Source organism: Diabrotica virgifera, chromosome 7, assembly GCF_917563875.1.
Source record: "Diabrotica virgifera virgifera chromosome 7, PGI_DIABVI_V3a".
NCBI lineage: Eukaryota > Metazoa > Arthropoda > Insecta > Coleoptera > Chrysomelidae > Diabrotica > Diabrotica virgifera.
The window spans coordinates 170,961,770-170,984,658 of NC_065449.1; the positions used below are offsets into that span (position 1 = coordinate 170,961,770).

The 22,889-nt window shown below is 31.9% G+C and overlaps 1 protein-coding gene across 2 annotated transcripts in view; it reads left to right on the forward strand.

Annotated features, from left to right (window-relative positions):
- Nucleotides 1-22,889, forward strand: part of LOC114339214 (delta-1-pyrroline-5-carboxylate dehydrogenase, mitochondrial) — a 201,250-nt gene that overhangs the window by 138,666 nt on the left and 39,695 nt on the right. For both annotated transcript variants that reach the window (XM_028289835.2, XM_028289834.2), the window contains exons 5-6: nucleotides 902-1,073; nucleotides 11,960-12,147. In XM_028289835.2, coding sequence (XP_028145636.1) covers nucleotides 902-1,073; nucleotides 11,960-12,147 — 360 coding nt within the window. The remainder of the gene's footprint in view (nucleotides 1-901; nucleotides 1,074-11,959; nucleotides 12,148-22,889) is intronic.

Below are 22,889 nucleotides of genomic sequence, written 5' to 3' on the forward strand. Positions count from 1 at the left end.
GAAATAACATGAATAGATTGGTCTTGAAATTACACTAATTTCATATCATTATTCCAGCTCTGTATTTTGAATAATAAGAGCGTAAATTGATTAAATAAATCGAAAATCAAATGGGAATATATGTGTGTCAAAGAGAGAAAAAAGATTTTGTAATTCGCTACTCCACAAATCTTTTTGAGAGATTAAGACAGAGGTTTACTCTTAATATTGTTCTGAAGCTATTTCTTTGTGGCATTTATGTAAATTACTATTCTAACTGCGAAATAAGCCACAAGATGATTTTATTGACGTTTTTATTGATGATTTAAACATGATTTTATTGACGTTTCGTACTATAAAATGTGTAATATCTGTCTGAATTGCCGATATAAATGAGTCGTCAGATTAAATAAATTATTAGAAGAAATTTTTTTACTAAGCAACAACATTTTTGTTTAATCTAGTAATATTAATAAATAAACGTCAATAAAATAATTTTTTAAGTTATATTGTAGCTTATTTCCCAGTTAGAATAGTAATTTAGGCTTACTCTTATCTTATTATTATTGATAAATAAAGTAGGTATAATTTGGTCAATCGTACTTCCTATTATCGGCCTAAGCTCACGATGGGTAGGCTGTTTTCAATAGCCGCTGGACTAATAGTATTTATGAATGACAGTTTTATGGACTTCAAAGATGTGTTTTCGATAAACTTTAATTACAGTTAACGCCGTTATTAATTAAAATTCAGAGTTGGCGCAATGATAGGAAATTATTGAAATTTTGAGATCAATCTATTCATGTAAATTTTCCATATATAATTTTCCATAAATTTTATTTTCCATAAGATATGAGCGGTGTGGTACTTCTAACTGTATGAATTTTTATTCTGTTTATTTATTTTGATAATTTCGTTTTAGACTGAATGCCTATTTCTTAAAAGAAGCAACTAAATATCAACCCATATCAGAAAACCCAAGAGTTACAAAGAATTCCATGAGGTATCGCGGGATTGACGGTTTCATAGCAGCGGTATCACCATTTAATTTTACAGCTATCGGAGGAAATTTGGCATACACTCCAGCCCTTATGGTAAATATAAAATATTTTTCTTTAAAATCATGAATTTAAACATATGTATTGAAATGTAGTTATTACAGCAGACTTTACAATACAATACGTCGCGTCTATAATTCGCCAATTTCTCCTATTCTTGTGCGTATGATATGTCTGCCTCTTTGTTGTCTGATGTCTGCAAGAGTTGATAAAGCCATATCCCAAACAACTTTTGATAATATGTATTTCTTTAGCACATTTTTTAAAATAATGTTTTTTTGAAAACAAATTCACGAGGAAAAAGTATTCCTGTAGTTGGTTGTATACTATATATTACAAAAACGATAAAATCCTTTATAAAAGGTATATTTGTTAAAATCCGTAAAAAGGGATACATCACAACAGAACTAGTTTTCGATCGGATGACCGATCATCATCAGTGTTTACGTGAATCTAACAGGATAACCACCAAATTAAAAATATCACATATTACCACATAGCATGTTAGATTCACGTAAACACTGATGATGATGGGTCATCCGATCGAAAACAAGTTCTGTTGTGATGTAGCCTTATTTAGGGATTTTAACAAATATACCTTTCATAAAGGATTTTATCGTTTTTTTAATCATAAAATGTAATTTTCATTACAATCAGTTATGGCTTAAATCCATATGAAGGCAATATTTAACTTAGACATGCCACAAAAAAAAAGTTTAATGTCAATTTCTCCTTTTTCTCTCTACTGCCCTAATAATTTCAATGGCATCGTTTCTCTGATAAGGGGGTAATATAAAATACAATTTGTAACTTGTAATAGCAACGAAATAATCGATGGGTTCTTTATTTTGCATATTTCATATCTGGGTTTTTGTTGAACGGCGAACCATTCTGCCCATTGTCTACACATACACACATGCTTTAGTGTTCAGTGTATACGGCACTAAAGCCGTCGTTGTAGACATGTTATTTTTATTTGAAGGAACCAAACCACGTACTTCTCACAGTGTCTCATTTCACGTTATTAGGATCCAAGTTATTTAAATTCTACTCGTTTTTCTCCAAACATTTAGATATCCCCAACCATTCCTGTTCCTTCCAACCACATATACGCCGTTTTAGACATGCTAATCTTAAATCATCTCTCTTCAATAGTCCTTCTCCAACCATACAACTCCTCCAACATTCTTTGCTCTTCTCGACTAATACGTTATCATCAGCAAAGATTATTAACAAACGGAGCCCTTTCTTACCGTCTCTGTATCTTAGTATGATACAATTGATCCAAAAGATGGCATAACCCAGACATCCAAAGTGAAAGTTATCCTCCCAACACCAAATTGTTCTATGCGGTCCACATAATGTCCAGAAAAAAGTCACACCATTTTAGCGTCGGGTTTGGGGGGGGGAGAGATCGGTAAATTCGTAGTTTTTTACGTTTTTCGTCAATATTTCTAAAACTATGCGGTTTAACATAAACAACCTTCTATAGCAAGCTAGTGATCATCAGCAAGCAAAACATAACTGGAGTAAATCTGTATGTGAACAAAATGAGAATTGAACGTGTCTCACAATACAACTATTTGGGCACTATATTCAATGAGTCGTGGGACAATACTCAAGAGATTAAATGTCGCATCGGAAAGGCAAAGAGTGCATTCTTGACTATGAGCTCTGTGTTCAAGAGCCATGACATCACTCTAAAAACAAAAATAAGGCTCCTTAAATGTTACGTGTACTCAGTGCTTTTATACGGAGTAGAAACGTGGACCTTGAAGGCGGAAACTTTATCGAAACTTCAAGCTTTTGAGCTATGGTTGTACAGAAGGATCCTGAAGATACCATGGACAGACAAAGTCACCAATGAAGAAGTACTACAGAGGATGAACACAACCGCAGATTTAGTCAACATCGTGAAGGGCCGTAAGCTGCAGTACTTAGGGCATATAATGAGAAATCAAGGCAGATACTCCAGTGCATTTTACAAGGTAAAATTGAAGGAAAAAGGGCCCCAGGACGAAGAAGAATATCCTGGCTTGCTAACCTGAGAACATGGTATAGAAAGACCTCAACACAACTATTCCGTATAGCAACTAACAAAGTCATCATAGCTAGAATGATCGCCAACGTTCGGAACGGACAGGCGCCCTAAAAAGAAAAACCTTCTATACAAAAATGTTCTACATTAAATTTGAAATACAAAAAGCCCTATGCATAATCCTTCTAAAATGAACGGTTCCAAAGTTACGGAGGTAGTATAGTATAATTGATCCAAAAAAAAAGCCTAACCCAAACATCCAAAGTAAAAGCCAGTATATTTATCAGTCAACGGTAAAAGTTTTCTTCCAACACCAAATTGTTCTATATGGTCCACATATTGTTCAGTAAAAAGTTACACCATTTTGGGCGTCCGGTTTGGGGGGGGAGGTGGGGGAGAAGTCGGTAAATTAGTAGTTTTTTTTAGGTTTTTATCAATATTTCTAAAACTCTGCTTTAGCGTAAACAATGTTCTATACAAAAATGTTCTACATAAAATTTAAAACAAAAAAGGACCTATACATAATTGTTATAAAATCAACAGTTCCTGTTGCGGAGGGTGAAAAAATTCGAGGTTTTCGATACATTTTATATTTTTTTAGGCAATTGATGATGATTTTGGGTGGTGAGGTTGACAAAAATTTCTTTCATCGGTAATAATATTATAAATTGCCCAAAAAATATAAAAAGTATCTGAAACCTCCACTTTTCACCCTCCGTAACTCTGGAACCGTTGATTTTATAGCGATTATGTATAGGACCTTTTTTGTTTTAAATTTTATGTAGAACATTTTTGTATAGAACATTGTTTACGCTAAAGCATACTTTTAGAAATATTGACGAAAAACGTAAAAAAAACACTAATTTACCGACTTCTCCCCCATCTCCCTCCCAAACCGGGCGCTCAAAATGGTGTAACTTTTTACTGAACAATATGTGGCCCATATAGAACAATTTGGTGTTGGAGGAAAACATTTACTTTGGATGTTTGGGTTAGGCCTTTTTGAACTAATTATACTACCTCCGTAACTTTGAAACCGTTCATTTTAGAAGGATTATTTTATTGTTTCAAATTTAATGAAGAACATTTTTGTATGGAACGTTGTTCATGCTAAACCGCATAGTTTTAGAAATATTGACGAAAAACGTAAAAAAACTACGAATTTACCGGTTTCTCCCCCTATCCCCCCAAACCCGACGCTCAAAAAGGTGTGACTTGTTTTAGACGGAGAGCTAGAGGCGAGAAATCATCGTCATAAGTAATATGGAGTTTGGCATGTGAAATGTGTCTATTGTATATTGATAACTATGGCCCCTTTCAGGCTGACACCTCAGTGGATACAGGAAGTAGCAATAAGGGATGAAAGGGGAAAGTTGGTGCAGTCATTAAATGTTTTCACCTTCTATTATGTTAAACCTCCATCGATTTGCATGAAAATTGGTGAGTAGTTAGAGCATAACTCAAGAAACAAAACTGATATGGTGCCAACGTGCGCTTTTACCCTGGGGGTGGATGCCACCCCTTCTCGGGGGTGAAAACTATTTTATTAAAAATAACCCCACTAATCGATAGAGGGACAAATTTTAAGCAAAATTTGTTACTTCTAATTATTAAAATAAATCAATACTTTTTGAGTTATTAAAGATCAAAGATTTGAATTTTTCGTGAAATAAATGCATGATGTAAAGCGGTTTTTCGTGAATAATTCAAAAACTGTAAGTTTTATCAAAATAGTTATGATTACCAAAATTGAAGATAATAAAAAATAAAAGAGATTTATTATTCGAAAAACCTTTGAGAATTAATAAAAAGTGAGTTATAGGTGATGGAATGTATATTTTTTTCGGCTAGTACCCAAATCCAAGTATTCAAGCTCAAATAACGGAAAAACGGTGCATTTTATAAAATATATTTACTGAACACTTGTCAAAGTACTCAAGAATACCTATCAAGTGAGCTCCAGATGAAGTTTATAACATCAAAGCTAAGCAAGTGATGATGAAAATAAGAGAACCCTTTCGAGTTTTTAGGAAAAAGTGAAAATTAAAACATAGGCTATTTATATATTTATTTTGAAATTTGTTTGAAACAGAATATTATTTAAAGGAATTTCGGGAATGAAGTTAGGATTATAATTTATTATCAAGTTCGTTTTATTACAATTTAAATATAACAAGTTAAAAATGCTAGCATTATTATAACGAAAACTTTGTTTTTTATGTATTTAAATTCCTAGTATGGAAAATTGCTATTATGAAAAGTTGTTTACAATTAAAAATTATGTTTAATGTGCAATTATATCCTACTCTTTAAATATTGTGAGCTATAAAGGCAGTTTACTGAGCGAATTTCTTGAGCAAAATTCATATTTTTTACACATCGACTAAAATCGATACAATTTTATATAATCTTTTGTTTATGATTGCATCTTGGATTTTAGACCGTGCAGATCTTTTTATGAAAAATAATTTTTGTTCGTAAAATTAATAATAAAAGAGTTATAAATGAAAATGATGATTGGTAGGTATCTCTAATTTGAGAAAAAAATTAAATATTTTCTTTTTATTAGAAGAATGTAGATAATAGTTACATTATTATAATAATTATTAATTATTTAATTATAATAATAACAACTGTTGCATATATTAGAACACAGTTTTTAATTCCAAACAATTTTTCGTAGTAACAATAATTTACAACAGTGTGAAAAAAGGTACTTTAATCTTGAGCGAAATTCATATTTTTTTAAAATACCTCCTATAATATAGATAAAATTTGCTATCTGATGATTGAATCGTAGGTTTTAGACGATGCAGAACTTTTTATGAATTATAACTTTATTTCGTAAAATTAAAAATAAAAAAGTGTCCCGTAATATATGTGTCCAACTTAAGTAGACACACTGTATATTATACAATATAATATACATAATACATAAATCATTGGGTAGACAGCACCAAAAATTTGTAACCTGCCATTTAACATTACTTACATTAAAATTAATAAGTAATATTTATTTATTTGATATTTCAATTCTTTTACAGTTTATATGAAGTAATATATTTTTGAAATAATATGAAATTTTTATTAACATTTTTACGTACAGTGTCTCCATTGTAGAATTATCTCGCTATCTAAAATTGCTAAAAAATCATAAATTGCTGTCCCGAGATGCAATTTGTCTTTGAGGTCGGTTATCTCGAAGATGGTTTGAGATATCGAAATGCCGTTTTTAGATTTGGATTCAGGAGACAAAACTACATTGACATCGGTACATAAGCTCCAGATATTGCAGGGGTGGCAACGCAGGAACGAACGAACGGACTTTGCGAATTTATAAACAAAATCAAAATTTTCGTTGAAAATACTATTTATTTTTCACTTTCGCTGTCACATTCACTAAAATCGCTATCATAATTATTTTCATCACTTTCGCTATTATGAATGTCATCATCAGCTTGCTCATCATCCATCTCATCGTCTCTTTCATTCTCAAAAATAATATCTCTAACAATCTCTGGCATTTGAGGCCTTTCAAACCATTTGAATTTATATGTGTTATCTTCAGCAAGTTCCCAACCATTTTGTTCAATAACCAGATCTGTTGGATTTTTTTTATAGGCGTTCAACCAAATACTTGTAATGTATCGTGCTCGTAAAAGATGTTGATATAGCTTAGATTGAGATGGTGGTAAAGTTGATGCATCAAAATTTTTCAGATATTTTTTAAAAAATGGTTCATTTACGTCTTTTAGCTTATATCGACGATTAAATATCGTAAGCCGTATGTCATTGACTTTTTTTGGAGAATTCTTTTTGTAATCCCTGTACCGTATATGTGACAAATATATGTTTCTAGAATTTCAAAAACCGTCTCTTCGTCAAAATCGATATCTCCAAGAGCATAAAATGTTTCCTTATATTGCTCAAATGATTTCATAATATTGAATGGTCTCTTTTTCCCTTTCTATGAAAACATGGATTATAGTCACAGCCAGTTAGAGCGTGGAAACCAGCTAAAGCTTTGCATATTGAATCTCCAAAATGTTCATAAATTTTACAGATATCAATATACCTAATGTTTTTTTCCTGCGGTTCCAGACTGTATCCAAATGTGTAGATTACTGTTCAAGTGATGCATATTACTTAACATAATAACCAGAATATCTGTATCTGAGCACTTTATGATTACATTGGCATCTTTCTGTAGTTGACATACGTGGTATATTATTTTAGTGTCTGCCTCCTCATGAGCTGGACAACTAAAATATGGAGCTTCGTCTTTCTGCACTTCTCCATTTTTACTAACGAAAAACTTGTGGCACTCAACAAAATTAACATATATTATTTTACCTTGCAGAAAAGGTGCTATTTCGTTATCAGCCAAATAAGCCAAAAAAAATCGAACCAAAGCCTCTTTGAATTTGTTATTTCTTAACTATTTAATAAAATCGACTGGTCTCTTTTGATTATACATATACAGAAAACGCGATCGGCTTCTTTGTTACCTCTTGTAGATCTTTCATAGTCTTTAATTGACGGTTGGAAATATTGATCAGATATCAAATGTATTTCAGTTGCGTTGGTATTTTTATAGTATTTATGTAGTACTTTTGTACTATAATTTTCGTTAAAAAGGCACGTTATCTTGTTTATTCACCGGTTGTGTTCCCTTGCCCCCCACTTTTTTTGGTCCAGAACCGCCCCTGTATAAACTGAATATGTACAGAAACAGAGGGTGTCCAATAATGGGCACATTTGACATAATATTCAAATACATTTTTGCTATATTTTATATAAATGTCTTAAAACAATTATAAAAACTTATATAAATAATACAATACTTAAGCTCCAAATTTTTGGAGCATAAACTTTGAAAAATGTTTGTAGCATAATGTTTAATGGTATCAACTTTTCCGGGAGCTCATTTGATACATGTTTCTAAGTACTTTGACAAGTGTTCAGTAAATATATTTTATAAAATGCACCGTTTTCCCGTTATTTTAGCTTGAATACATAGATTTGGGTACTAGCCGAAAAAAATATACATTCCATCACCTATAACTCACTTTTTATTAATTCTCAAAGGTTTTTCGAATAAGAAATCTCTTTTATTTTTTATTATCTTCAATTTTGGTAATCATAACTATTTTGATAAAACTTACAGTTTTTGAATTATTTACGAAAAACCGTTTTACATCATGCATTTATTTCACGAAAAATTCAAATCTTTGATCTTTAATAACTCAAAAAGTATTGATTTATTTTAATAATTAGAGGTAATAAATTTTGCTTAAAAGTCCCTCTATCGATTAGTGGGGTTATTTTTAATAAAATAGTTTTCACCTCTGAGAAGGGGTGGCATCCACCCCCAGGGTAAAAGCGCACGTTGGCACCATATCAGTTTTATTTCTTGAGTTATGCTCTAACTACTCACCAATTTTCATGCAAATCGATGGAGGTTTAACAAAATAGGAGGTGAAAACCTTTAATGACTGCGTTAACTTTCCCCTTTTATCCCTTATTGCTACTCCCTGTATCCACTGAGGTGTCAGCCTGAAAGGGGTCATAATTATCAACATACAATAGACACATTTCACATGCCAAACTCCATATTACTTATGACGATGATTTCTCGCCTCTAGCTCTTAGACTATTTCTGAACATTATGTGGACCATATATAGAACAATTTGGTGGAGGATAACTTTCACTTTGGATGTCTGGATTTGGGTTTAGTTATACCATAATATCTCATATTATATCGTACTCATCATTTGCCACAACACATCAACCGCTTCCTATCCTAGAGCCTTCCAAACTTCCACAGGTATTCCATCAGGTTCTACTGCCTCACCATTCTTCATACTATTCTAGACTCTACTCTTGAGAAAACATTTGCCAAATCCTTATCCTTTAACTTCCACCACTTTACTTTCTGATGTCCTGCTTGCTCTTCTTCACCGCCTCACTTTCATGTCAGTATCCACTATCACCGGCCGGTGTTGGCTAGCTACACACTCACCCTTTATCACTTTACAGTAGTTGGTAACCTCTTTTAGCTGGCTTCTTCTAAAAACCACAAAATCTATCATCTAACTTTTTGTTCCACGCTACTAATAGGTAACATACTGGTCGTCAGTCTTCATAAAGAACGTATTAATCACGGCCAAATCACATGCAACTGCAAAGTCAATCACACTATTTCCTTCATTATTTCTTCTCCCCATCCCCCAATTTCCATGAACTCTTTCTAATCCCGTTAGTTCTCTAGCAATATGTCCATTCTAACCCCCTCCAATAAAACACTTTCCGTCTACAGGAATCTCGAGATTCTCGCAGTTTCGCAAAGAAAATAAATATTGAATAAAGTCACGTTAATGGGAATGTACAATGAATTAAGGGAATCACCAATAATTAATAATCATAAAATTAAATTACCACAGCTTCTCAGCGCAGCGGCCTGAAATCGTATTGATGTTAATGCATGTTTGACTAAATGTTACTTAATGCTCTTTACTCGAATACGAGCAAACAGATTGGAAGTAAACTCAATTTCTATCAGTCAGAAGAACAAGCAGGATTTCGATAAGACCACGGAACAAATGACCATCTGCACTGCCTTAAAACTCTAGTCGAGAAGTCTATCGAATATAATAGAGTATTGTTCTTATTTTTGTTAACTTCCACAAAGCATTTGATACAGTGGAAACAGTTGCTAACTTTAAAGCACTATCAGAATGCGGATTGGACCACAGGTATACTCCATCTAATTTACTTACCGTTGCACGTCATCCGCGTCATAGCCCGTGATGTCACATGATACCAACACGAAATATTTAGGCGGTAGGTGTGTTCTTTTTTAGAATCACTTTGCCGAGTACACTGGCATTACAGCCACTAGACATATTTTGTTATATACGCGTAGAAATAATACTTAAAGAGTTCTATTAATGTTAACTTAAAGAAATACACAATAATATGTTTCATTTAATTTGTATAAACGGATTATAAAGCGTTTTTATGAAGCACATTTGTTCGGAATACACTGTAACCATAATCGAACGAAGGTGATATTTTGGCATAAATTGGTAACATTTATTTGACAGTTGCGGTGATGACACTTCATATTTGTTTATATTATTTATTATAAGTATTTGTTTCATTATATTTACTGTTTTTATTGTGTACTTTAACGTAAGATTATAACTTAATTCTTGTTTTCTATTTCTAAAGTTCTTGGGAATTAAATAACCTACAATTTTATATTTAAACATTTTTTCGTATCTCTGATGCTAATCTTTCTATTCTGAAGAAAATGACATTTTTTACCAAACTACCAAAACTCGTTATTGGCTTTTAACTCCAGTTTTTTAAAAACTAATCATTCTAAACCAGACAAACTTCTAGAATATATTAATAACTAAATAAGAATAAATAAGACCAATGACTAAAAACATCACTAACTTACATTATTATGCTTCCCATTGGATTTCGCCTATTTTTTTTTTAAATATATTGATTTTTTAACCGTAACTTTTTTATCTTTTATCTTAGGAAGTTTGGTAAAACATAATTTTGTAGGTTTTTATAAGATCTATAAGCCAATTAATATTAACTCTTTTTAAAATCCTTAGTCGCAAAAAGAGGTGACTTTGAAAGGGTTTGTAAAGGTGGTTTTTGCATGTTATTACAAGTTTTAATTGTCAATAGCTCAAACTAGGTTCTTGGGAATTAAATGAGCTACAATTTCATATTTAAACATTTTTTCGTATCTCTGATGCTAATATTGCTATTCTAAAGAAATAACCTTTTTTTTTCAAACTACAAAATATCGTTATTCGCTTTTAACTCCATTTTTTTTTAAACTAACCATTCTAAGCCGGTCAAATTTTTAAAACCTATTAATAATACATACATATAAAAAGACTAAATAAGGTCAATGACTAATTTTAATTATTGTGGTGATTAGGGGGTTGCTTGCGATCACTTTTTCGCTGAAAAAAATTGGGACTGACATTCTTTTCATTATAAGTCACTTAATTTTTGAGCTAGAGACTTTTTTTATTTCTGGAGATAGATATTTTTAAGTACTTTAAATTAGTTCGAACACGTTGTCCTCGAAAAATGCCTAGTTTTCCAGTCTTTTGATTTTGAAACTACAATATTTAGCATTTGACGAAAAAGAGCCAACATATAATAAAGTATAGCTCGATTACTATTGGTCTTAAAGAAAATTTAAAGAAACAGTTTTGTTTATTTTTTCAAAAGGTACATTTTTGTTAAGTAAAGTTGTTTTGATAAAGCGAGAACTTTTGGAGTTTCGATATAAAACTAACACTTTCGAAAGCGAATAAATCGAAAACTATCAATTTTATTAAAAAAATGTATAGAACATTTTTTGCTTAACATGAACGTTTTTACTAACTTTTGCGATTAAAATATAATAAAAAATTTCCACCCCCCGAGATGGGGTCGCAACCACTCCCATGGTAAGAGTGCCTTTCAGCATGACATAGATTTTGATCCTTGATCTTGATCCACTACTTATTCTCAAATTTTCAAGCAAATCAATCCATTCTGTAAAATTGCGAGGTTTTGTCCTATTTTAAGCTTCATTACTTGGACTGAGAGTTCAGCATCATTGATATAAAATATGTTCATACCTCTTTTTTTCTGAGGGAGCTCATAGTCAAATGTTGCCTTTGTCACATTTTATTATCGGATCCCTAATAATTGTATTCTTTATAGACTTTCTCTACGGAGGTTTTTGATTAGATAGATATAAACTGTATGTGGGACTCATGTTTCGTCCTAATAAATGTAGCGGAATAAAATGCATCAAAATTAAAGTTGCTATGTTTGTAATATATAATAACGTCGTAGGGCAACGCTGTTTTATGGAAACCCAGTGACACAGCTTTACTCTCGAATTGGGTAATCTTTAAAATCTGCCGAGAAGCTGGAGTACCTCCTGGCGTAGTCAATTTTGTACCTGCAGATGGACCAGTATTTGGAGATACGATTACCGCATCTCCACATTTGGCTGGAATTAATTTCACTGGAAGTGTTCCGTAAGTATTATTAATTTATTTTAATGTTTGCTTAAATACCAAAGAAGTGAAAGTGATGTAACAGCATTAAAATTCAACTTTGTGTTTTGTGCTTTGTTTTTAAATATCCGTAAATAAACAGATAATAATAAATAAGTGGTTAAATAAGAAAAGTCCTCTCCATGGAAACTGTAGTGATGGACTTATTAAAAAGAGTAGAGGTAATTCCTTGATTTTTTTAATGGTATGGACTAGATGTCAATCAGCCAGTCACAACATGAGTAAGAAATTCACTTCCTTTAGTGTTTCAGGTGATCACCGTCTCATTTTCAGTTGTTATAAACAAAAAACCTGATAAAGAAAGTATAAAAAATCAAAGTTTTCAACCTAATAGAAATATTAAAAATATTAAAAAATATTAAAAATATTCCTAAAAGATATTTAATTGAAAACTTATTGGACCATTTTCCTGGTAACACCTCCATGGCTTCTAAAAATTGCAAGCCAGATGGATGCTGAAGCGAAGAAGACAAGAGGGAATTTAAAAACTTACAATTCACGACCCCGTCTGTTCAGCTGGTAAATTCCAATGGAAAATGGACCTACTTACTGGAGTCATCATAAGAGAGGCGTAGGTTTGCTGCTCTTTGCCCCAAGTGACGAAATTCCGAGAGCTTATCCCCGCATTGCAACTGACGTTTATGGAGTAGGTGTCTAGCGACATCTGGCAACTGAAAGTCAACTTAATAGAAATATTAAAAATATTGAATTTGATAAGCTCTCAAAGTTTCGTCACTTGGGGCAGAGAGCAGCAAACCTACGCCTCTCTGATGATGACTCCAAATAGAGTCGAAAATCGTCGATGTTGGTTTGGGCTCTCTGTTCTAAGTGAAAAATAAGACAGTTTTTGTATAAATATCTTGTGTGGACTGTAATATTGTTGTGGTTCTAATAAAAGAAATTTATCTTCAATTTATTAAATTTATTCTTCGTCTAAAATACAAATGCTTTTCGAAGGTGTACGTAATGAAATTGAATTATTGAATCTTGTCATTCTGACAATCGGCAACTTACCAAATAATAGCAAAATATTTCATTGCCACCTTATTCAGGATTTAACAGATTATGTATTAAGTTTTAACATAGCCCCCACCTTGAAGGGAACCTTCAAATAATAATAATATTAATGTAATATAAAACACAACAAAATTAACTACATTACACATGTGAGTCCTGTAATGGTATTAAACAGAGGTCTCTAATAGATCGTTTTAAAACGCCATTGGACGTCCGAACTTCCGCTACCCTAGAGATATTGTCTTTTCCAGGAAAAAATTTTAACACTCGTCCAATATTTCATCGGAAAGACGGTAACTGGCTATTCTTGATGAGGACAAGACTGTCCACCATTATTGGAGATGCTGGTTCGTTCCATTTATACTGCTTGTGTTGTTGAGTAACATAGTCTTTTGAAAACCGATTCCAGAATTGTTGCTTCAGTTGTTGCACAAATTGAAGTCTAGATAGTCGGTTAGATGGAACTTCTTGAAAATCAGCTTCAGGAGGGTCTGTGATGATCCGTCTAATAAGAAAATGTGAAGGAGTTAGAGGATTTAGGTCATGAGGATCATTGGATAATGCAAATAAAGGTTTGCAATTTATTATTCCTTTAATTTGAATTAATAGTGTATTAAACTCTTCATATGTCAATATTGCATCTTTCAAAATTCTTTTAAAATGAAATTTTGTACTTTTGACAGCAGCCTCCCATAGGCTACCAAAATTGGGAGAATATGGAGGTATGAAATGCCAGATGAAACCCTGATTTGCTGCAAAATCTAAAACAACACCTCGATGTTGTTGTAAAAATTGACCTAATTCCTTAAGTTCATTGTAGGCACCTATACCTCGTCCAATTTACTTACCGTTGCACGTCATCCGCGCCATAGCCTGTGACACGAGACCAACACGAAATATTTAGGCGGTGGGTGTGTTCTTTTTTAGAATCAAAATGATTCTAAAGGGGAACACACCTACCGCCTAGATATTTCGTGTTGGTATCGTGTCACAGGCTATGGCGCGGATGACGTGCAACGGTAAGTAAATTGGACGAGGTATATAAAAGTATTACCATTATCTGAGTATATATTTGAAGGCTATATTATATATTATCGTCTTGAAATAAATCTACGTAAACATGCCACAAAATTTTCCTCGTTAAATTTGAAGCTAATTCAAGATGTATTGACTTGGTTGAAAAACATACAAAAATACATATATAGCATTTGGTAATTAGTTTACCTCTTCCCTTTCTATCTGCAACTGAAAATGGACCAGCATAATCTATACCACTATGCTGAAAAGGAAATGATTGCAAAACACGTTTGTTAGACATGGGTGATGTTGATGCACTGAGAGTAGGCTTTGCCTTAAAGCATACCATACAGTCTTTTATAACATTTTTAGCTAGAATTTTTGCTCCTATTATCCAATATTTTTGTCTAATAGAGGACAAAAGTGATTGAGTTCCTGCATGTAAGAGTGTATTTTGTTTCTGTTTAATTATGAGGTGTGATAATGTATAATTTGAACATCATAATATTGGATATTTTATGTCAAAGTTAAGCGAAGTAAAACATAACCTGCCTCCTACACGCAAGACACCAACTTCATTAATAAAATATTGCAATGAACGTATTTTATGATGCTTTGGTAACTGTTTATTGGTACTTAGATTGTGAATAATATCATGAAATGACTCAATTTGGGCTGATTTATTAAGTTTCATTGTAGCACTATTGAGTTTACTTGCATTAAGAGTTACTTTATTTATAAAAATCTTTTGTAGTTTGTTAAGGTTTTGTAATTGAACGTAAAATTCATGCCAAGTTTTCCACAAGTTTTTAGGAATATGTTCATCCCATAGTAATTTTTTTGACCATAGCTCTTGAATAATAATTCTTGCTATTATAATGCATGGACTAAGTAATCCTAATGGATCATAAATTTTCCAAATATAAGATAGACTTGTTCTTTTTGTTGCATGGTCTGAAGGTGTAATGGGTTCAATATGGAATGTTAACAAATCTGGTTGGCTAAGCCACTTTAGATGATTCATTTTCTCCTAACATGAGAATTGAGTTGGGATCATTGTTGTCTTGTTCATTTAGCAAAGATTGTGAATTAGAAATCCACTTTCGTAGTTGAAAATGACCCGAATCTAAAATAGAAGAAATTTGTTGACACAAGACTTTAAGTGGTTGAAGGTCATTGGCACCAGTTAATAGATCGCCTGCATAGAAATTCTTTAAAATAGTTTTGGAAGCAAGTGGGTATTTATTTGAATGATTAATACCTAACTGATTTAAACATCGTATGGCTAGATATGGAGCAGCTGAAGTGCCATATATGACTGCATTTAACTGCAAAACCTGAAGTTTTCTCTCTGGATCATCTCTTCAGATAATTCTTTGTAGTGATTGATATTCAGGGTGCATTTGAATTTGTCTATACATTTTTCTGATATCTGCTGAAACTGCGTAAATGTATTGTCGGAATCTGATTAAAATAGGAAATATATTATTTTGGATCTTAGGACCCACATATTGTATATCATTAAGAAACAAACCACTAGTAGTTCTACAGCTTCCATCGAAAACTACTCTTAGTTTTGTAGTGAGACTGGATTCTTTGTATACACTATGATGAGGGAAGTACTAGGTTTGTAATTGTGTATCAATAGTCCTTGTAACATTGAATAATTAACCAAATTCTTGATATCCATCAATAAATTGCTTGTATAAGTATTTTAACTTTATATTGGTTGTGAGTCTTTTTTCGAGAGAATAGAAGCGTTTTACCCAAGTATCAAAGGAATTGCCTAATATTTCTGGAAGATATTTAAATGGCAATTTAACAATGCGTTGTCCATTGGGAGCTCTAGATGTAGTATTTAAGAATAATTGTTCACATTCAATATCATCTTGTGATAAAAAGTTACTTTCAGGAATTTTTTCTAATTCCCAAAACCTTTTTAATTGCTCACCTAAACTTTCAATAACAGAAAAATTGAAAATGTGTTGACTTGAAATGGGTTTTGATATTAGTGCTAAGCCTGCTACTGTCCAACATAGCATTGTATTTTGTAAAATTGGTAAGTTTTTCCCTAACTTCATTTGGCTTTCTGATAGCAAAAACCAAAATTCACTAGCTCCAATTAGTATATCTATGCATCCTGGCTCATAGAAAGATGAATCTGACAATTCAATATTTTCAGGAATGTGCCACAGAGAATTGTTTAAGACATACGATGGAGTAGCAGCGCTAATACTTGGTATTACTTGACAGTTAAAAGTTGTAGAAAATTGTTTATTGCTTGAAATTATATTGATGTTGCTTTTTTTATGAATAATGCTTTCAGATTGGTTAATACCGATAACTGGAATATGTCTATTGATCAATGGAAAATGGATCTTTTGACAAGAATGCTCAGTGATTAAATTTGATTGTGCACCACTGTCTAAAATTGCTCTAGCTTTATGAAAATTGTTGTATTTATCCTTAACTTGAAATGGTACAGTAGGCAGCAAAACTTGTGTAATTGGAATCTTATTTTCAACTAGTAAATTTGTTTGACTAACAGATGGTTCTCCATTTATAGTTGATTTAATTTGAGAATCAATGTGTAGCAATGTACTATGTTTTTTTGAACATTTTTTACAATTATCTAGTCTACACTGATCTTTGCTATGGCTTATATTTGATTTTATTTTAGGTAAAAAGTTATTTTTTATATGGTCAAAAGATTTATTTGCATTTTTAATCATATAGTTGATTAATATTGCCATAGCATCAAAAATGATGTTGTAAATTGCTTTCGTGTTTCATAATGAATCTCTAGATCTGTCTCATCACATTTCTCCTCTATAGTTCTCTGGAGTTGATTAAATTCTTGTCTTAATTCATGGTAATGAGGTAACCTGTATCCTACATCTGCAATAGTAGGCAAATTGGTATTTATATTTGTAGCAAATTCAGTTAACATTGCTAGTTCTTGAGTCAAAAGTATTTCTGTTTCTTATTAATTGTTTGATAGACATTCTAATAGTCACAATGGAAATATAGGCTAAATAGAAATTGTAATCTAGCAAAGGTTTGACAAAGGTATAAATAGACCTTTGACAATAATTGTATTTGTATTGTTACAGAGGTAATATCGTATCTACCTCGTAATCCTCGTATAATCGTACCTCGTAATGTAGAAATGGTAAATTGGCAATTGATTGAAAACAGGTATAAATAGACCTGTTAAAATTGTAATCTAGCAATGGTTTAACAAAGGTATAAATAGACCTATGACAATAATTGTATTTTTCGTATTGTATTTGTATTTGTATTATTTGTATTTGTATTTGTATTCGTATAGAAGTAAAATCGTACCTCGTAATCTTCGTATAATCGTACCTCGACCTCGTTATATAGAGATGGTAAATTGGCAATTGATCGAAAACAGGTATAAATAGACCTGTTAAAATTGAAATCTAGCAATGGTTTGACAAAGGTATAAATAGACCTTTGACAATAATTGTATTTGTATTGCTATAGAGGTAATATCGTATCTACCTCGTAATCCTCGTATAATCGTACCTCGTAATATAGAAATGGTAAATTGGCAATTGATTGAAAACAGGTATAAATAGACCTGTTAAAATTGAACTTATATTGAACTTGAAACTTGAACTTAAACTTATGAAAATAGTATCCCCAAGTAGCAATTTGTCGACGCGACAACGTTGTCTACCGCGTGGCAACGTTTTGTTACAACGTTGTTATTGCCTAGAAGACGACCCAATTCTGCACTAATTTGGTGGACGATTTTTGAGTTGTCTTGACGTTGCCTAGACAACATTAAGCGTTGCATAAGACAATTGAAGCGACTGCGTGCAATGGTTGCTCAAAGAGTCGGACTGGTTATGTTTTTTTACCTATATAAAAAGTAAACTATTTTGACATCATATCAGGTATTTAAATTTATATAATTACATAAATAAGGACTTAAACAAAATTACCTGATGTGAAATTTATAAACGCATCTCAGATTACCGTCAAATATGGATATTCCACCTTTAAAAAACACACGCGCTCATTTTTTATCACCTTTTTAACAAAAAATATGTAAATTTAAAAAATCTAATTTTAATATAAAAGCCAGAATTTATGTTAAAGATGTTTTGTATAAATTTAATGTATTGATGGTGCTTTTAAAGGTATTAGAAAATGCCTGCATTTTTTATATTTTGTGTTTTTATTTTCTTTACATCCCAAAAAAACCAAAATGGTGCATTAAACAACATTACCAATATTACTTAAAATATACCTTATTACCAACCATAGACGGATGAGACAACCGAGAAGTTAAATCGCCGACCAAACACGGCCGGACCGACTATCCCAACCACTTTAGAACGCACTCTCTTATTGGGTGACAGAGGTCATGTGACCAGTGCAATGAAGTGCATCATTCTCCTTAACAGCGTTGCCACATTTAGTAGATATCTACTGTTTTGGTATATTTTTGATATTATTTAAAAAATTCTAGTAGGCAATGTTTTTTATTAGATGTTTGGTATATTTCAATATTTTGTTATCACTAAAATAAAATTTGCTTTTTAATAGTATTCACCCCATTTCTAAATTAATTTTCAGACATTTTGTTACAATTTCCCAATGTCATTACCGAAAATAAGATTCAGGACGTAGATGATGATAATAGATGGACAGAGAATAGACAAGGCGGAAACGGCGGGTTCGTTGGGAAAATATTCCCATGAGATATTTTTGCATAATCACATTCGTGAGACATCCCAGAATAAGGTTCAAGAAGTCGCCCACGAGAAAAGTGGGCCAATTTTTTTTTAACAATTTTTTTTAATCAAATTGCAAAAATAAATATTTTGGCCCGGACTAATTTTTTTTTATATTTTTTGGACCATTCTGGACAAAAAAGGTCTCTTATAATTTTTCTCTAAAGTTGATCTTTTTCGAGTTAGAAGCAAGTTAAAATTTGAAAAACGCGAAAATGGCCATTTTTAAGGCTTAATAAGTCGGTCAAAAATTATTATTTTGAAAGTCAGAAAGTGACTAAATCAAAGTTTAAAGTCACCGTTACATGATCCCGAAGAAATCTGTTTCATTAATTTACTACTAAGCTGTTATTTTTAATTAATAACAATGAGTGGTTGTATCGTATTGACGCTGCTGTAAATGTGAGTGCGAGGACTGCTGGAATAGCTTCTCTCTCGCACTCAGCATTTACAGCCCCGCACACGTGAGTGGCGCTTATTATTATTACTTAAAAATAACAGCTTAGTAATAAAATAATGACGAAAATTTCTTCAGGATCTTGTAGGGGGGGCTTCAAACTTTGATTTAGTCATATATTGACTTTCATAATAATAACTTTTAACCGAGTTATTAAGCCTTGAAAATCGCCATTTTTCGTTTTTTTCAATTTTAAATTGCTTATAAGTCGAAAACGATCAACTTTAGAGAAAAATTATTAGAGACCTTTTTTGTCCAGAATGGTCCAAAAAATTAAAGAAAAAATTGCTCGGGCCAAAAATATTGATTCTTGCAATTTGATTAAAAAAAAATTGTTAAAAAAAATTGGCCCACTTTTCACTTGGGCGACTTCTTGAACCTTATTCTGGGATGTCTCACGAATGTGATTATGCAAAAAAATTTCATGGGAATATTTTTCCCTTCGAACCCGCCGTTTTCGCCTTGTCTAGAAATGAAACTGGTAAATACCAGATCTAAATAAGGAAATCTTCATATAATTGGTTTGGAGAATTTTCAAAATGATTGTAACGCTCGGTTTCATAATCAGTTTTTTAAATTTTAAGTAAGTTGGTACCTCTACCTTTATCACAATTCATATATGGGTAAATGTCACGGTTATTAGACTTTATTACGGGTGTCTTGTCCGACGGTGGTGGGGAGACTTATATTTTTGACTTTACGTCACAAGAGTTTACATTCCCATATTTTTAAAGGATTTTCGATCATTGAATGTGTGTTATTGTGTATATATGTGTATTATTTGTGTTATTATGAAATAATTAGACAAATAGTACACATTTTATCTTATACTTATATTATAGGGCCATAGGAAACTCAATGTAAAATTCTGAATTGTTGAATTCCTGCTTCCCTAATTATTTTACATCAAAAGTCATGAGAGAATACTTGTAGAGAATTAAAATCTGTATTAAAATCAAATGTTAAAATTGTTCTACGATTTAAATGCATTCCAAAATTTTGAAAAATATGATACATTTGCCACAATAAGTATGCGTGTAAAAGTAAGGCCACACGTTACTATTTAACTGAGAGTGCTCACACCATTGACTGAATAAAAAAATATTTATTATTAATCCTTTCTCCGCAACTGAGGGTATCTTATCAACTGTATTCTTTTTAAACAATAGATGATAAAATAAAAATATTGACAGTTCAAAAATGTGAACATTATTGCATTGTGTGTGGCCTAAGTTTGGGCTGAAAACTAAAATGTATTACATTTTTACAAAATTTTGGAATATGTTTAATTACGTAGACCAATTTTAACAGTTATTTCCAATACAGATTTCAATCCTCTACAAATAGTTTCTAATGTCTTTTGATGTACAATAATTATTAGGGAAGCTGGAATTCAACAGTTCAGAATTTTACATTGAGTTAATGCAAAATTTTGACGCATGTCAAAATTCTCAATGTGTTTTAATTGTATTAATTTTTTTCGAATCCTGAGAAAACTAATAAATGTTTTTGAAAAATTTAAACTCAGAATGAAAGACTACATTATTACCGAGGGCTGAAAGTCCCTGAAAACTTCTATAATGTTTATTTTAATAAGTTACAGGGCTGAAAATAAAAGAGAAGTGTGATATTTAATTTCAAATATTTCATTCAATAGAATCTGCTTGTTTATTCTAAGGGGCTTTCCGCCCTCGGTAATAATGTAATCTTGCATCCTGCGTTTAAATTTTTCTAAAATACTTGGTTTTCTCAGGATTCGAAAAAAATCATATTACGATTCAAATGACAGTAAACTCTCGTGACGTAATCTCACCCTTAATGTTCATTGGTTAGTCGATTTAGGCAACCGTAGTAATGTCTAAGAACCGTGGGTAAATGTCAACTTTAAAGTGAACTTTACTTAATGTTTACTTTAAGTTGATTATGAAATCGGGCGATTTTGACAGGTAACCGTTAACACAGATTTTACTGTATTTACAGGGCCTAAAAAGAATCTACTGATTTCTATTGATTTTTTGAAAGCAAAACTACTATCCGCTGCAAGATAATTCGGATGGAATTCAGACAAAATATGTACAAAAAGTACATATTTTGTCGGAGTTTCAGCCAAATTATCTTGCAACGGATATAGTACTGAAAGAGTAAGAACTGGCCTGGCAACCCTGTCTAGCAAAGCTGATACAAAGATTAGAGCTTATCAAATCTACTGATAAAACAATGGACAATGGAGAAACCAGCTAATAAAAAACAAATAAACAGGTTGTTAAATAAATCGAAAATTTCCAGCAAAATAAAATATAAAATAATAAGAAAAAAGTAAGGTTATAAAGTAAATTCTTTTTTTGCTCCTGAAGTTGCCGTAAACGTGTCACATATCTATAGAACTATACTAAAGGCCCTGTGGTCGTGAGAGACAACTACCTAGTCGGCCAGAAAACCCATGGGCGTAAATTAGTTTAGCATTATAACGTTTTGAAGTAGTTGCGATTGTTGAAAAAACTTGACTGTGATATGTAGTTGTCACAATAGTAATAATTTAGTTGCCCATATAACTAAAGATATTACAATGATATTACTTAACGTTGTAACATCGTAATGTCAGTCGGGTTAGGGGTCGTTGGCCGAAACAACTGAAAATGCTCTCGGGCAACGTTATATACAGTGCATTTGTTTGTACTGACAAGCAATGCGTCGAAAAATTGCTACTTGCGTCCCAAGTGTAATTATTGTGCAATGGTAAATGGACACATTATTTCATCAAAAATAATTGTATTTTACTTGAAAATTGTATCAATTTTGAAATAATAGAAAAAATGCAATATTGGCCTAGAAATTTGTACACCAACGATAAATGAAATCAGTTCCAAGTTCTAAGTAACTGGAACTGTTATCGAAATGTCAATTTGACAAATATTCAAAAATAAATATTCTAAATGACTTCAAAATAATCGTTTTAAAGTTGAAAAAGGGGGTAATCAAAATAATATAAAACTGCAAACCCTTAATTACAGTAATATGATCAGAAAATAGCTTAAAAGGATATCCTCGTGTTATAATTTTAATAGCGTTCTTGAACTGTAATTTATAGTTGACCAGTTCGTTTGCAGATTGAATATCACCTCTTTGTGTAATAATTGCTCTAAAATAGTTCACTACTTGACTGGGCCACTGACTGCTACTATAGACTTCGCTTGTGGCTTCTTCTTCAATAGGTCGTTGCAATTGATTTTCAAAATATCCGTCTCGACTTGGACCAAAAAATATGTATAAATATCTTGTGTGGACTGTATTATTGTTGTGGTTCTAATAAAAGGAATTTATCTTCAATGTATTAAATTTATTCTTCGTCTAAAATACAAATGCTTTTCGAAGGTGTACGTAATGAAATTTAATTGGATCTTGTCATTCTGACAATCGGCAACTTACAAAATAATAGCAAATAT